The 16,573-nt window shown below is 41.9% G+C and overlaps 1 protein-coding gene across 1 annotated transcript in view; it reads left to right on the top strand.

Moving 5' to 3' along the window:
• The window catches only part of cpne7 (copine VII), a 38,265-nt gene extending 22,569 nt beyond the window's left edge, over positions 1 to 15,696 (top strand). The window contains exons 12-16 of the mRNA XM_028956391.1: positions 9,609 to 9,663; positions 11,968 to 12,019; positions 12,325 to 12,458; positions 12,936 to 13,172; positions 13,850 to 15,696. Coding sequence (XP_028812224.1) covers positions 9,609 to 9,663; positions 11,968 to 12,019; positions 12,325 to 12,458; positions 12,936 to 13,172; positions 13,850 to 13,987 — 616 coding nt within the window. The 3' untranslated portion in view covers positions 13,988 to 15,696. The remainder of the gene's footprint in view (positions 1 to 9,608; positions 9,664 to 11,967; positions 12,020 to 12,324; positions 12,459 to 12,935; positions 13,173 to 13,849) is intronic.
• The last annotated feature ends 877 nt before the right edge of the window (positions 15,697 to 16,573 follow it).

The following is a 16,573-nucleotide window of genomic DNA, read 5'->3' as shown; positions in this document are numbered from 1 at the left end:
CCAAGACATAATCCCTGTAAGAGGAACTGAGTCTCAAATTGCTTAAAACGTTCATGCTGCTTCAGATAGAAGGGTATCATACAACACAGTTTGGGGCTGTGTAGCTACAGAGCAGTCAGGGTGTCCTTGCTGACCCATGTTAATCAAAAGCTCCTACCATGAACACATAAACATCGCGGAAGAGGTTGTCCTGGTCTGGTGAATCATTTTTTATTTTGCATCATGGGTCAGTGTGATGCTTTGGGCAATGTTTGCCTGTGAAATTTTGGGTCAATCAAGTTGAATCAAGTAAAAACAAGTTTGATCCATGGAGGCAACATTTCAAATTGCAGGACTTACAGGATCTGCCACTGATGGCTTGGTGACAGATACCACAGCAGATACCTTCAGTCCATTCATGTCATGGTTGTTATGGTGGAAAAAAGGACATCAACTTAATACTAAGCAGTTAATCTTAATATTATGGCTGATTTGTGTACAAATGTACGCATATTAATTTGTAGATCCAAATATCTTCTATTCAGAATAGTACACGCAGGACATGAATATAAACTAGAGGCGACTGCATACTAATAATATTTTCCTTTCTTTTTATATCTAATTGTCTATATATCAGACATTCTTTCTCCTCCATTTGACTCTGTTGTATACATCCACAGCAACCCTTATCTGGTTGGGTGAACATGACCATCTGGGACCATGGCACTTGCAAATGGTAGTGCTATGATGGGTGAAACTAGTGAAAGTGACATGCCTCTGTATTTCTATTTCTCTGGACATAGATGAAATTATAAATGATAAAAATATCATTTGTTGTTTTAAAGTCAGAAATGTTCCGATGTTCGAGCCCCACATTCTGATTGGAAAGGTACTTGTTTGTGTTTTATTTGTTTAGCTTTTCACTCTTTTTATCCCACTGGTGTGCATTTTTCCTACATGTTTTAAACTTTGAAGGCCAGCGCCTGTGGTGCAACACATAGTTGCTGCTGCTCAGTAAACGGTAGTGGAGGACGAGGCCTGGGCACACATCAGCTGTGGATGAGGAGGCTCCTGGGGACCCTCATGTTAACTTGGCTTGTTGTCGTAGCTCTGTGCTGTTGGCAAATCTGATAGGCTCGGGGCTCGCTGGTGCCAGCGAAAGGAGGTTGATCAAAAGGCTTGGGCTGTTAGGTCTCCTTCCCTGTGAGTGTGCTGTCCTGTGATGTCCCGCCCTGACACCACACTAAAGACGTGACATATGCTGGCAGAGCCCCGCCAGACGCCCAGGCCTCTGCTGGCACCAACTGCTTATTAGCTACTGTCGATTTCGCAGACAGCTATCCAAACAAAAGCCACAGGGAAGGCAACAGTACGGGGGAGTAAAGAGGAGTCACACCTTAATGCAGCTCCATTTTGTCCCCAGCAGCAGTTTCCTCCATGTCTTTTGGTGGTGGTGCACCACCCGTCGTGTTGTCAGATAAATGTACAAATTATTATTAGAAGGGCTGTCACAATCATGAAATACTGATCTTTTTTGTCCTGTTCATTTTCCCATTAGTTTAATCATGTCCTTCACATAGACAGTACGAAGAAGATCTTTTTATTTGTAATGAACCTTTGACTATATGATTAAAAAAACTGCATTAAAAAATAAATGATGAAAAATAAATCCATGTTTAGGATTATTATCATTGTCTGTGACAATATTGCATATAATTTGTCGGGAAGCCAGTATGCAGGAACCTCCTGGTAGAGGTGGGATGTCCCATATTTAGTCTGAAATCATCAGTATTTGCCAGTTATCTTCATGGAGTTTTGACTGTCATCTTTCTTCCACCAAAGTTTTTGCCTCCTTTCTCATTTGAATTAAACTCAAAATGTGCCCACAGCAATATTGCAAGGATTTTTTTGCTTTAGAACTAAAACCCTGTCCACACAAGAATGCTCTTCTCTAAAACTGCTTTTTGGTTTTCTGAAATGTTGTCATCCACACAGGGACGCACAGAACGGCTCAAAGGCTGTTTACAACCCCCCACCCCCCCAACCTTCCATTAGAAATGTGCACCGTAGAGAAGATTTCTTCTGGTTGCTTTATGAAGTTCTGCGGAAAAGAGAAGTTCACTCTGGAATCCGTTTTAGAAAATAACTGTTCTGGGTCCCCTGAAATGGCATTTCCGTATGGACAGAATGTTTTAGAGAATTTTTTTTTGTTCCATGGACGGTGCCTAAATTACCCACAAGGAAAACATCCCAATATCCCCTAAATGTGAGTTTATTGTGAGATTATTGACCATTAATACGAGTTCCCAGAGCCTGTCTCTGGTCCTGCAGTGGCTAGAAATTGCAGTTTTGGTCGTTCAGCTTCACCGTTCAGAGGGCGGCAGCTCAGATGGTCGGATTTGGAATTTGCCCACTTATGTTGTTATGTTTTTACCTCTGTCGCACGAGACTCTGAAGAACCAGTGGGTTAATTTTATTTTTCTGGAAAAACGGCAACACGACTTCATGTCTACGCCAAATATTGTGGTTGGTGAATGGTGTTGATGACGTCATTTACGTGAATGGCCGCTCACTTCCACCTCGTCCCGCCTCTCTCCTCCGCATTATCATTTAACCAAAGCGAACACTGTACTATGAAATTGTGATTCAAATATAATATTTGAATATTCGTTTATAGAGTCCTGCCTTTTTTAGTTGTTTTAGTTTTGTGTTGTTAACAGGTTTAAGTCATAAACCTGTTTAGTTTTTAATTATGCTAAATTAATCACAATCAGATGATTATGTAATAATTGCGACAGGCCTAATTATTCATAATAACATTAGTAAATCCAGCTTACTGCTCGGTTTAATTAATATATCTGGTCTTCCTGAATTTCTTCCCTTGCTTCATGCAAATTTTGCTGAATGACTAATTCAGTGTGGCTCAGGGTATGTGAGACAGGCTTCCAGAAAACCTGCTAATTACTGGTTAAACATTGGTAATTAGATCTGTTTCAAAGAGAAGATCCTCTCCCCTCCGGAGGCACAAGTGGGGATTCGAGGCGGCAAGTATTTCTATTTAATGGACAGGAAAAAGCCTCTGGCTTAATGGAGACGTTGAAACGATGACGCTACGGACTTAAGGGTAGTCAGCATGAACTCATCGTTCAGAGCCTCCAAAAGGAAGAATTTTTGGTGCTCAGGTCCCTTGACGTGAAGTAGGCTTAAATGCCTTCCAGGTTTAAACACCTACCTTCGCTTTGTTCCTTCCCCCATATGGAGGTGTGTGTACACTCCAGGTGATCTCTGATTCCACTTTGGAGTCGGTTTTAGGGATTGGTGTGGGACAGGAGTGGGTTTTATTTATCATGTTGCGTTCTTCACCGGAACGCTGGAGCTGCGCCAGCTGCTCGGAGGTGTGCTTCTCCAATCTGCCCAGAACATGGCGAGAGACGGCGAGAGTGTGATACACAGAGGCTGTGATATCTCCAAAGCTCCATATTTATCTTGCTGTCACCGGCAGGACTGGGAAACATCCTCCAGCTGTCACCTTCCTGCTGATTTCTCTGACACTTGACTTTTTTTTTTTCTTTCTTTTTTAGTTCGAGAGTTGAAAGCTTTTTTTTCGGGAAACTGCATTTCTGGCATTTGCACTCGCAGTCCAAATATATTCATATCAACTTGCTGCTGCATAACGCATTAACACACACACACACACACACACACACACAGTGCTTTCACACTGTTGTGTACACGAACACGGCTTGCACTTAATAAATAGAGGATGTCACTGTGGCAGGATTTCACACGGCGAGTCCGGACTGTAATTAGAAGTTCCGACAGACGATAACGCCGTTATCACACCCTGCTGGTCTGCGAGGCGTTCTCCCTACTTCCAGTGTAAAGCTCCAGTAATATTTCAGGACTGTGGCATGTAGCTGAATGACAGAAAACTGAGACGGATATGGCGCTTGCTCATTGAACTAAAGGAGGCTCATTGAACGTCTGAACACTCGTTCCCACATTTTCTTCACGTACAGGCTACACCGCAGTCGTGGCGATAAAAACAGCTGTTATTCAAGTAAAACTCAGTCATGCAACACATGCCACCGTACTAAGCGTGTAAAATCGTAGTACAGTATTGTGTTTCTTTGGAATTTTTTCCAAAAAATGGTCAAACATTGAAACAAGATTTATTAACCTGTGTTTGTTATTTTGTTTTGGACGACTTGACACTGTTCTTCAGAAGTTTAGGGCCATTTAGAAATGTCTTTGCTTTGCCTGAAAAAATAAAAAACAACACAGAATGCATAAGAAACATGAATTAGCAATGTAAGAAATAATGTAGTGTGTTGCATGGTGGCAACCCGAAGGTTTTGAGTTTGAATATGAACTCCAGATTTGTGTGTGTGCGGCGTTGCTGCATGATGAATGAATGAGAGAATTGTGTTTGGGCTTGTGCCCTACCCTGGGTGAGTCCCTGTCCTGTCCTGTGAGTCCCGGGATGGGCTGGCACATTGGACGATAATGAATGAGATAATGTGAAAAAAAAAAGATATAACTGAACCCACATTTGCTGATGCACAATATACCAAACTGGTCTGAGTTTAGAAAAAAAAAAAAACAGCATATCTCGAGGAACTGATATGATGGGGTCATGACCTCATTATGATGGCAAATTTGCTCATCTGTGCACAATTCCTCTCAGTTTTCACAGCTTTTGATAGGTGGTGGCTATAAGTTTGAAGCGCACAGGAACAATTTCCTCTAGTACAAGTGCAAAAAATGCCAATGATAAAGGGGGGGGGGGACCAAGGTTACCTCAATTAGAGGGTAAAAGTCACCTTTTTTTACAGTCAAAATCTAAATAAAACTTTACTAAAAGTACTGGAATAATATTAATATATTCTTTTATTGGGTAGTGAATTCCACCGCCTCATCTCTTTGTGTGTGTGTGTGTGTGTGTGTATATATATATATATATATGTTAATGTTTTTATAAGAGGATTTTATTTTGTTTCCTTATAAACCGATCAAGTTCAGGATTCCCAGAAGTGTTGATGAAGTGGAATCAGTTTGAACTCTCTCTCAGTTAGGATGATTGTGGAGCTGTGATGCTTTTAGGAAGCTGGACTTCGAGCGATTAATCCAGCTCCTGTTTCTCGTGCTGCCGAGAAAGGGTGGGCTGCCCTCACATTTACTGACAGTGGGTTTCCCGCGGATTTCATTTGATTTAAAGGAATCATCTGCCACAGTGAAGGAAGTGTTTACTTTTTCATCATATCTCTTTTTATTATTAACAATATTAAGATACATATGTGGAATATTTCTTCAATGTACTGTAAAAGTACAGTAAAATCTATTGTTGTATTATAGCTTTTGGTTTTTATTTTTGTTTAATGTACCAAATACATAAAAATGCAAATTAGGATACAAATATTTTTTCACAATGACAACCACTTTCACTTAATTCTTCTTTATTCTCATGTGTTCTGTGTGTTTCCTGGTTGCTTTTCATTTCTTAATGAAATGCGCTTGAGCCCCTCACAATGGGTGAGGGCATGGGTCAGCATGTAACTGCTGACTTCTCCAGATAAAGGAAGAGATATTTTTAAAAAGGTTAGTGAACAGGAGGTAGTAAGTATAAAAGTACATACAAGGTTGTACAGATAGATTTAGATGGAGCAACTGTCTGATAAATCTGTTTTTTCAGAGTTGTCTCCTTTTACCTTCATGGCAATCAAAAGCTGCTTCATGAGATGGTAATTAAGGTGAGTGAATGATAAAGTGTTCAGCATAAACCTTCAGGACTGTTGGAAACCATCCCCGTTGTTGAACTTAAGGTGGTGGAGAGAAGACAAAAGTGTGAAATGCTGCCATCACAGCAAAAGATCCTTGTTTGCTATTTTTTTGTTTATTACATAACCTTGTTTGTTCTTTCATAGTCATAAATGAGTAGGTGTGTCCAAACGTTTGACTGTGTGTGTATAATTTTTAAAGTGTTGAGCTAGAGTATTCATATAGATCTGTACAGAAAACTGAATAATGTAGTTTGGTTTTCAAACAATGAAACCGATCCTTACACCCTTATTCCAAAATGGATTAAATATTTTTTCTCAGAATTCTACCCACAACACCCCCATGATGACAACATGAAGTTTACTTGAGGTTTTGAAATTTATTAAAAATAAAAAAAAAAAATTTAATTTGAATGTGATTCTACAAACTTGGCACACCTATCCCTGGCCAGTTTGACCCATTCCTCTTTGCAGGACCTCTCATGATCCATCATGTTGGATGGGAAGATCAGTGCGCAGATATTTCTCTCCATAATCACACTGAAAAATCTGAAAGTATTCAGACCCAGACCCCAATCAGTTGGGTTTAAGTCAGGGCTCTGCCTGGGCCATTCAAGAACAGTCACAGAGTTGTTGTGAAACCCCCCCCTTCAGTATTTTAGCTGTGTGGGTCATTGTCTTGTTGGAAGGTAAACCTTCGGGTGAGTCTGAGGTCCTGAGCACTCTGGAGAAGGTTTTATTCCAGGATATCCATGTACTTGGCCGCATTCATCTTTCCCTCGATTGCAACCAGTCCTCCTGTTCCTGCAGCTGCAAAACACCCCACAGCATGATGCTGCCACCACCATGCTTCACTGTTGGGACTGTATTTGACTTGTGATGAGTAGCGACTGGTCTTCACCACACACACCGCTTAGAATTAAGGCATTTTGTGCTTAGAATTTACCTCTCTCACCAAGGCTCAACAGGGTTAACGGCCAGGGTTAACAAAAAGTGAAAAATGTAAGGGTGTCTGAATACTGTATACCCACTGTTTTTTTTTTGTTTTTTTTTAAACAAATTTTCACATTGTCATTATGGGGTATTGTTTGTGGAATTCTGTGGGGAAAAATGCATTTAATCCATTTTGGAATAAAGCTGTAATCTAAAATGTGGACGTGTGATGCAATGTGAATACTTTCCTGACACACTGAACTGTAATGTTTCACTCTAATAGTTTATATTTGCAACTCCTATGTGTTGCATAAACTACTGTTTTTAATAGTGGCCATAATGGCACTACATGGAGAGGCCAATAAATTCTAAGCTTGTCTTTAATGTGAAAAGTTTGAGATGCCCTGTTATAGGCAGTATAAAAAAAACAGTTATTTATATAATTTTACACCAAGCAATTCAAGTTTTGATTGTATATAAATACAGCCTGAGTGAGACGATTCTGCTGTGCAAAGTGGGAGGGGTATCCTCAGTAATCTCTCTTGCTTGTTTCCTACTTCTATTGTTGTACAGTGTCTGGAGGATCAGGAAGTAATGGAAAATGTGTAACAAAACACCTTGGTGATTTTGAAGAGCACTCAGCCTTTCTCTTGGCCATAACTAGGTGTGCAGAACGTGTATTTTGTAAAAGAGGACAGACTGGATCGCTGACCTACTTTCAGTAAGGGTGACGAATAAGCTGCCAAGATGTGTGGGCTGATGTCACTGTAGTCACCACCACTGTGGCTGTGATCTTTATGCTTTATATACCTGACATTTGTTTCCGTCTCAAGGTGGTTGAATTTTTGTTTTAGTGAGAAGGCAAGACAGGTGAGGGTTCTAATGAAAAATTTGTACTAAATTCAGACCTCGAATAAGATGGGACTTTATGGCCCATGCTGCAGTAACGTCTGCTCTGCGGGACTTCTGCAGGATGAAGCAGTGACCTGTGCTGTCTTTCCTGCAGGGACAGTGTGGCTGGCACAGCTGGTGTGCATATGTCCTGGGTGTGTCCAGTGATCTCAGTTAACATTGTAATAAAATCACACTGCATGTACGAGTAGTCCACCTAGTGCACACCTAGTATGAGTGTGTTACCCACAAGGCTACTACCACCTAGTACACTTTAAGTGTTAAGGAAGTGGCCCCCGTAATCAGAATGTTGCCGGTTTGAATCCCCATCCGCCAAGGTGCCACTGAGGTGCCACTGAGCAAAGCACCGTCCCCACACACTGCTCCCTGGGCACCTGTCATGGCTGCCCACTGCTCACCAAGGGTGATGGGTTAAATGCAGAGGAGACATTTCATTGTGTGCACCGTGTGCTGTGCTGCTGTGTATCACAATGACAATCACTTCACTTCAAGTTGTGTAGTGGTGCCACCATAGACCATTTTTCCAGCTCACAGATGCTGGACTGTATTGAAATGTGAGGAATCAATGCCTTATACTCTTTGTTGCGTTTTTCAAATGTTCCTGTGAGATTTGAATGTGTGGCAGTAGGCATTATCATGCTGAAAGAAGCCACTGCCAGATAGGAACACATTAGCCAAGTAGGGGGTGTGGGTCACATTTGTGTGAAACAGGATCCAAGGCTTCCCAACCTAACCTCATCCAGGTCATCACACCGCCTCTGCTGTTTCTTTACCATGCAGCATGTGCCGCAGTCGATTTCCTGTGGGTCTGTATAAGACAAGCGGGTCTTCATTTCCCTCACCAAGCAGTGAGTCTTAGGCTACCACCACATAGTGGGAGCCTGTTGTTCTGGAGATGCGATGACCGAGTCATCCAGTGTCATATTATGGGGCCAGTCCTTATGTTTGCATGCCTGCTCACTTGCCCACGCATCAACGTTTAGAACTGACTGTTCGCATACTGCCTAATATATCCCACCCCTTGAAAGGTAATTAATGTTCTTCACTTCACTTGCCAGTGGTTTTAACGCTGTGACCGATCAGGGCCACAGATGTCCTTTAGAAAAGTAGGGGTTACCGTTCATGTGTGTGAGCATAAAATACACACTGGACTGGGGGTTGCATCTCTGGACGTCTCTGCCTTCCACGCTACAGTAGACCAATTATTTGTCTGGCGATGGAGTTTTTGCATGTCCCTTGCTGTGACTCAGCCAGAAAGAAATGCCTTAATGGTAGAAACACTGGCCTGAGGCGAGAAGAACACACGTGATAAAATCCAAGGCCCTCAATGCCCAGCATGGGAACTGGAGGGGGGAGCATTTTGCAATGCAGTATATAGATCCGTTAGATATTCCTAATGAATTTCCATTACCCTTGTGGCTCAGGGAGATTATCACCAAATTCCGGTGTGTCCCCTTAATGTTTGAAAAGTGCTCTTTGCTTTTGAGGCAAATGAATGCATCCATCCCTCGGCTGAAGCTCAAGATTTCCACTCGGGGGTAAATGGCTCTGGTAGGTGGCAGGCGGGAGTCAGGCTGTGAGTGTGAGAGCAGCCGGCTGTGCCATCTTCCCGTGGCTGAGGCCCGCAGGGAGGCTGCCCACCCTCCTCCTCTCCAGCTTGTGTTGGAGCTGGACCCTGCAGTGTTATTAGACATGCGACCCTGGGAGTCTCTCAGCAGGATCTACTCTAATGTACTTATTCATCTTCTTGCATCTTCTCGTGTCTCGCCCTTTGCAGTTTGACCCTTGGGTCTGTTTTGAACAACTGAGGAGTGGCAGGAGGGATTTTTATTTACCTGGTTAAGCAAATATGCTGAATCCCTTTAATGGAAGGAATAAACTAGGTTGAATCTATTAAGCACCTGTTATAATCTGCATCTTCTGTCAGCTGGCTGAGATGATATCTCCACTAGCAAATGCAGTTGTGTGTTCTAATGTACTTGTTTTTTTCTTTCTGTGTTTTATTAGCGACAAGCGATTCTCCGCTCTGGGATTTGGCGCGCGAATTCCACCCAATTATGAGGTAGGTGTCTTCTTTGATCATGGCCTTGCTCCGAAAGGACATTTACTGATTCCCAGAATAAATCTTTTGATGAATTTGAGCCCCTGTAAGGTTCACAAAGGCAAATGGGTCTACAACATTAGATATAATGGGCGCTATCCAACATAGCAAACTACTGATCGGTTTCGCTAGTTTCAGATCAGCACAAGATGTGCCCACATTTTAAAGAGGTTTAAATGCAATAAGATTATCACATTATTTGCATACTTAAAAATGGGCACATGAAGGTCTGTTATATCAGCCAGGTTTCCCAGATAAGGCCCTGGGGTTAGAGGTATTGCTACATGGATATGGGACACAACCTCAGGTTACACAACTGGACCAGAGGGCTGACTTTTAACAATCACTTAATCAATGGTTAATTCAAACAGGTAGGTCACTAGACTGGGCTACATAGTATAAATTCTATTGAGGATCTCAGAGGACGGTAAGGTAGCTCTTCCAGCCACAGGGGGCTATTAACTTGCAAATCTTGAGTGAAGAAAGCTTGTGAATGTCATTATGTAACATAATTCTGTTAATTTGAGAATAAAGTATGGGAGCTGTAGTGTCCATTTATGCACCTCCTTGTTTATGTTGCAAATAATGTATTATCCTTGTACAAAAAAGAATAACGTATCCAGGATAAAAAAACATATCCAGGATATATGCATCCTGGATCCTTTTTCATTCATAACATTTATTTGTTTAAGTTAATCTCATAATCGATGCATTGTGATGCAGACGTGGAGGATTCTGCATTGATGCAGTGCAGGACAGGATCGATTATATCATAATGACATTACTTGGGGATGTTCTGGCGTCAGCCTAATAATTCTAGTTAAAAAGTAGTGCCGGTAGTCACTGTGGCTGCCTGATACGAGTACAGCGCCGCTCTGTACTCTTATCAGACGTTTGTGTAAATTAGGCCTTAACATTCATCTCAAAGACATATTTGAAAACATAATGTGAAGTAATGTAAAAAAAAATGTTTAGGATGCATCGATAATTGTAATTGAATCTTGAGACCAGTGAACGTTCACACCTCTAAAATCCGGGTGATATTCCAGTTTTCAATATGCATACAGTAGATCAGCACTAAACTAAATGCAGTTCAGATGAGAGTGAACACCTTAAAATGGAAGGTTATGGAGAAAGATGGTGTGTGCAGATCTTTCATGGTCGAGTCAGGCAACGCAAATTTCTAACAACTCATACTATGGTGTGGAGCATTGTTCAGTGACAGTGAAAATGAATTGATGAAACACTGCACTCGGTGACACAACCAAATGTGTCCTCTGCATTTAACCAGTCACGCTTGGTGAGCGTTGTGTAGCCATGACAGGCGCCCGGGGAGCAGTGTGTGGGCATGGTGCCTTGCTCAGTGGCACCTCGGTGGTTTGGTATTCTAACCGGCATCCTTCTGATTACGGGTCGAGTTCCTTACCTGCGAGGCCACCACTGATAGAAGGAGTCAGTTATATCTGCAATCAACATCAGAGTAGTGTTGCCATTAAAAGTAGCCCATTCAAGAGGTTTGCACACATTGGTGCATCCATGTGGGATGAGACCTATATTTCCCAGCTCTTTGGGAACAAATGGGGTCTCTCATGAGCACTGCTAGTGTACAGGGTGACTGCACTGGTCTTTTTCTGTGATTGAGGCAACGTGTTTTAAAGATTGATGCATTTTTCCCCAATCAGTTTATTCAAGATTTATGCCAAGATGGGAGTCGAGGGAGTGTAGGAAAAAATAGAAACATGGAAAAAACATGGGAAAATGGCTACATTGGTTCTTAGCATTGTGACAGAGCTGCATTTTAAGCAGGCAAAGATGGAAAGCAATGCCTGAACTCATTTTAGCTAAATCCCTGGGAATAGTTTCTGAAGCATAATGAAGGCAGCTTTCTAAGACTCCTGTCTGTGAGACCACTTGCTGAACGTGGTGTGTGAGGGACCATTATCAATGCCCTGGCTCATTTGTTCTGCCCCTTTCTGTAAAAATTCTATTTAGGCTGGGTATTATGACTAAATTGGACATCTTGAGACTCCCCAAACGTCATGGAATTGTGATCTGTGCAGTTTTTCACTGAACTAAAAAGTTTTGGAGCATTTGTCTATGTAGTTGACATAAATCTTATACTCATCATTATTTGGCTGAAGAAAATGCACATAGATTACTGGGATTAGTCATTAAACACCATGTTCTTTTTGAACGTATTCATCAGGAGCAGCCTACTTTTGACTATTCCATGCTTTTCTATTACTGATGTTTTTTGTGGTCTAGGTGTCACATGACTTTGCCATCAATTTCAACCCAGAGGATGATGAATGTGAAGGTAAGAATATTTCTTTATATGAACATGTATGAGCATGTCCTCCTTTCTGAAAACCCCTGTTCAGCAGTGGAGAGAATGTGTGGATGGTAGAGAGTTATCCTTGGCCTTCTCTGGCCCTTTCTTGTTACATATTCAAAGAGAGGGCTGAGAGCCCTTACTCTCTCTCCATGTTGTTCTTCACACAGACACTAACTCGAGCTGGACATGCTCTCGTTTGTGCTTTGATCTCTTGATGTTCTAATGTTGCTGCCAGAGTTGTCCCCAGAGCAGAACTAACCAATGTGTCCCCCTTTCTCTATGGCCAGAGATCCAAGGTGTTGTAGAAGCCTACCAGAACTGTCTGCCCAAAATCCAGCTCTACGGGCCTACTAACGTCGCACCCATCATCAACAGAATAGCCAAACTCTCAGCTGGCGAGGAGACAATCAAAGATGCCTCTGTGAGTGTCCGAGTGCCCTTGTGTGTCAGTGCAAGTGCTGCACCGGTGCTCAGAGCAACGTGCTACAGTCCTGAAACTCGATCGCTTTTTAAAGTGCAGTGTAAGGGCTACAGGGACTGTTTTCTAGGTCTTTCGGTGACATGCAACATTCCAAGTTTTATCCTGACCACCATGCTGTCATTGCTGTGATCTTCATTTATTATTTAATCTTCATGGTTTGTGCCCCTTCCCCATAAGTGGTTGGATTTCCGTAAATGAGCCAAAAGGGATCAGTGTGGCGGGACTTCAGTAGATTGTGCAGATTCAGCATTGGTTATTTACATGAGATATGTAATCAAGTAGTTTCACTGCTGCATTTGAACAATATTTGTGAATTTGATTGATTTATATTGTGATCTATACACAACCGGAAAAAACTGCCTCAAAACCAGGGTCTGGTTTGTATTTGTGTCTAAATAACGTTATTTGACCTTCCAGCGATATCACATCTTGTTGATCCTTACGGATGGGGTGGTGACAGACATGGCCGACACGCGTGAGGCTATTGTACGGGCATCCTACCAGCCACTCTCCATCATTATTGTGGGTGTGGGCAACGCCGACTTCACCGACATGCAGATCCTAGATGGGGATGACGGGGTCCTGCGTTCACCTAAGGGTGAACCCGCCCTGAGGGACATTGTGCAATTTGTCCCCTTCAGAGATTTCAAAACGGTCAGTCCCTTAGAATAGTCTCTTAATCAACATCCACTTAAATGTAGTCCATTAGACATTATATATGCTTAATGTTGAATACAAACCAAAATCAGAAAAGAACCAATACTCTCCTGAACAATTTCACTTACTGTTAAGTTAATGGCATTTATAAAATGCTCAGTAGTTACAGGGACAGTCCCCCCGGAGACACTCAGGAGACACTTAAGTGTCTTGCTCAGGGACACAGTGGCAGTAAGTGGGGTCTAATCCTGGGTCTTTGTGGCATTCTGGTCAATAGGTGTTACCTACTAGGCTACTACAACCCTTAGTACTGTACACACATTTTACATGATCTTAACATTATATTTATAATAATAATTAAACTGTAGTGATGGTTACTAACACCATCGCAATGGCTTGGAAGTCCCATTTCCAAGCATCAACCCTCACGTGGCATTTACTGTCAGCCTTGCCAGTGGGGCAGATGGGCTTGAAAGACTACAAGAGCCCCACAGATTTTCATTTGTGTAAAAGAAAAGAAGATGCTTTGATCATTCAGTTTAGTCAAATATTCACCCGTTTGATTAAATCTGATGAGAAATATGGTAGGCTTGCTGCTGATAGTTCAGTGAACTTGTCGCCATTAGTGATGCCGTTCGGCAGACACTCACCTCTACGCGTTTGTCTCCTCACAGGCCTCACCTGCAGCTCTGGCGAAGTGCGTTCTGGCAGAAGTGCCCAAACAGGTGGTGGAGTACTACAGCCACAGAGCCATCTCTCCCATGTGCCCAGTTATGGATTCACCTAATTCCGTTGCCAACACACCAGAATAAAATTATATATTAAAACTGAGGCTAAAAAAGAGAAAAAAAAAAGCCTGTACTCGGAGTTTGGCTGTAAACAAAGAACCCCTCTGTTTTTATTTACACAGACTAAAAACTGTGAGGATCCTTTAGCGTCTGGGAATATTGCTATTTATTTATTTTATGTATTTATTCATTTATTTTTGGGCCTGGCTCTGTGCTCTGTGTAAGCACTTTGTAATTTTACTGTGACGGCACCTCGCAAGACACCCTCCAACCTGGGGACCTCCGTCCACCGATGTCCACTGGCTCTGCAGTGTGCTACTTTTTGCAGTTTTTCTAAGATCTCTTTTCAACTCAAGGCCCTGCTGCGCTCTGCCATCATGCTTCTTTTTCCCCCACTCTGGGCACTTGCTGGTAAATAAATGAATGCATTTATAGGGAGGGTACGGAGTATTTCATTGTTGATTAAATTAATCATGGACAATAGGGAAAAAAAATCTGAGTTAAATAAGAATGATTGTCAATAAGAGCTGAGTGTCCGATGTTGATAGAAATGTTAGAATGGTAGGATGGTCTGGTTAGATTTTAGGTATAATTCCCTGGAAATATCTGTTTCCTTTTCACACTTGGATTCTCAGATGATTGAAACAGACATTCAGGTTAAAGGGTATTAGCTGATTTTTTTGTTGAGACCTATACAGGTTTGAAAAAAAAACCCACTCTGTGATACATTTTTAATCCCTTTCAGTTTGTTCTTTTTACTGTAGTGTAGCAACCCTCTGAAAGGACTTTTGTTTGCTGCATTTGCAAATTACACCCCATTGTTCGGTCTGGAACACGGTGAATGGGGGAAAGAGTTGATCCATTTTTCTCTAGGGGTCTGATAGCTCTTAGGATCCAACGCCTAGTATGGATCTGATGCATGTGTGACATTTCGGCCGAAGATGGGAGCAGAACGCATGAAGATTGCGGGACACTTTTGTAATGTTGCACATTAAAAACCTGCACTTAAATCATAGCACAGCATATTTGTTATTAAAGCTATATATCTTAAACTCCCTACACAAATTTATTTTGTAAAAAAATGGCTTCTGCAATATGTGTTAGACGATTTATTAACTAGAAATTGCCTGTATTTTGTGCTTTTGTATGGTTACACACAGCGCACAGAGATGATAAATGCATAAAACAACGCTGCTCTCATAAATATGTTTGACAGTTAACATCCGGGGGGGGGAAAGCTATTTCTCATCATCATCATCAGCGTGCTCCCTCATCCTCCCTGTGTACCCCCTGCTTTTCTTAAGGACCAAGCAGGGCCTGATATTTTCAGTGAGACGTCACCGGCGTGACTCATTCTTGCCACCATTCATTCACCTGAAAGGACAATCCGGTGAGAAATGCACAGCATAGACTAATAACAGTGTACAGTGTTTTTTTTTTCCAGGCAAAAAGAATAATATATATGCAGGAGAGAAAGCTCATATTTAGACAATTTATTTACTGTATAATGGGTTCTAATGTTTACTATGTATTCTGCCTGGTGTACAGGTTGGGAATGGGGTTTTGAATCTTTCTGATGAATTTTATTAGTTCATTGCATGTTTTACTGTTTGTGGAAACGTGTCTTTTTTGGAGTATTACCTTCAACAGCTGAAGCCTGCCCTTTCCCAAACCTTGTCTTTGTACTGTATGCTCTGTGCTCGACGTTTAGGTGAATAAACCTCTTAATGAACTGACTGCATGACATTGTCTGAAATATTGTGTAAGTTGTGACCAAATTTCATAATCATCAGGAAAAAAAAGAATTAAAAGTCTTGTTTATAGAAGAAAAAAACAATAAATGTTTATTGTTTACTGTCACTTGCTATTTCCTTGTCACATTTCACTGTACAGTCTGTGTTATACAGTTGGGTTGAATGAATATATGCACCACGATAACCTGAACCCGTTACCAGTATCATTAGATGGGAAAGGACACATCAACAACAACAACATTTATTTCTTATATAACCCAAAATCACATACAGTATGTCTCAATGGGCTTTGACAGGCCCTACAGTTGACACCCCCACACTTGACCCTTCTGCACACAAGGAAAAACTCCACACAAAAAAAACTCTAGGAGAGAGAAAAAAAAGAGAGGAAGAAACCTTGGGAAGGAGTGATACAGAGAGGGACCCCCTTCCAGGGTAGAGTGAGCCTGCAAATGGTGTCAGTGCAGCGTTGGATATGATATAATGATAAGTCCTACGGTTGTAGGGTTGGAGAAGTCCAGGATGCAGTCCAGTGTCATGGTCTAGATTACATGTCCATAATGATGTTATTGGTCCATTTGAAGATTCCTGAAGCTGTACTTGTAATGGTGGCGGTGGCTGTGGTGACCCTCTGGTTTGTTTCATGTTTTGTCCTTGTAAAGCAGTTGTCAGGAACCAGGATTTATTTGCTGGTCTGATCACTGGGGTCTGCCAGTAGTCTGGGTGCTTGATTCCGTGTCTCGGAGAAAAACAAACAGAAGCAGCGGCAGACGGTTGCACTGTACGACCGATACTGAAATCTGTGGTTATAGTGGTATATTGGCGCTACAGTGGCCCGGTACCCTAACTAGGACAG

The sequence above is a fragment of the Denticeps clupeoides genome, chromosome 16, assembly GCF_900700375.1.
Source record: "Denticeps clupeoides chromosome 16, fDenClu1.1, whole genome shotgun sequence".
Lineage (NCBI taxonomy): Eukaryota > Metazoa > Chordata > Actinopteri > Clupeiformes > Denticipitidae > Denticeps > Denticeps clupeoides.
Note: the sequence above shows the minus strand (reverse complement) of the source record. Positions and strands in the feature narration are given on the sequence as shown.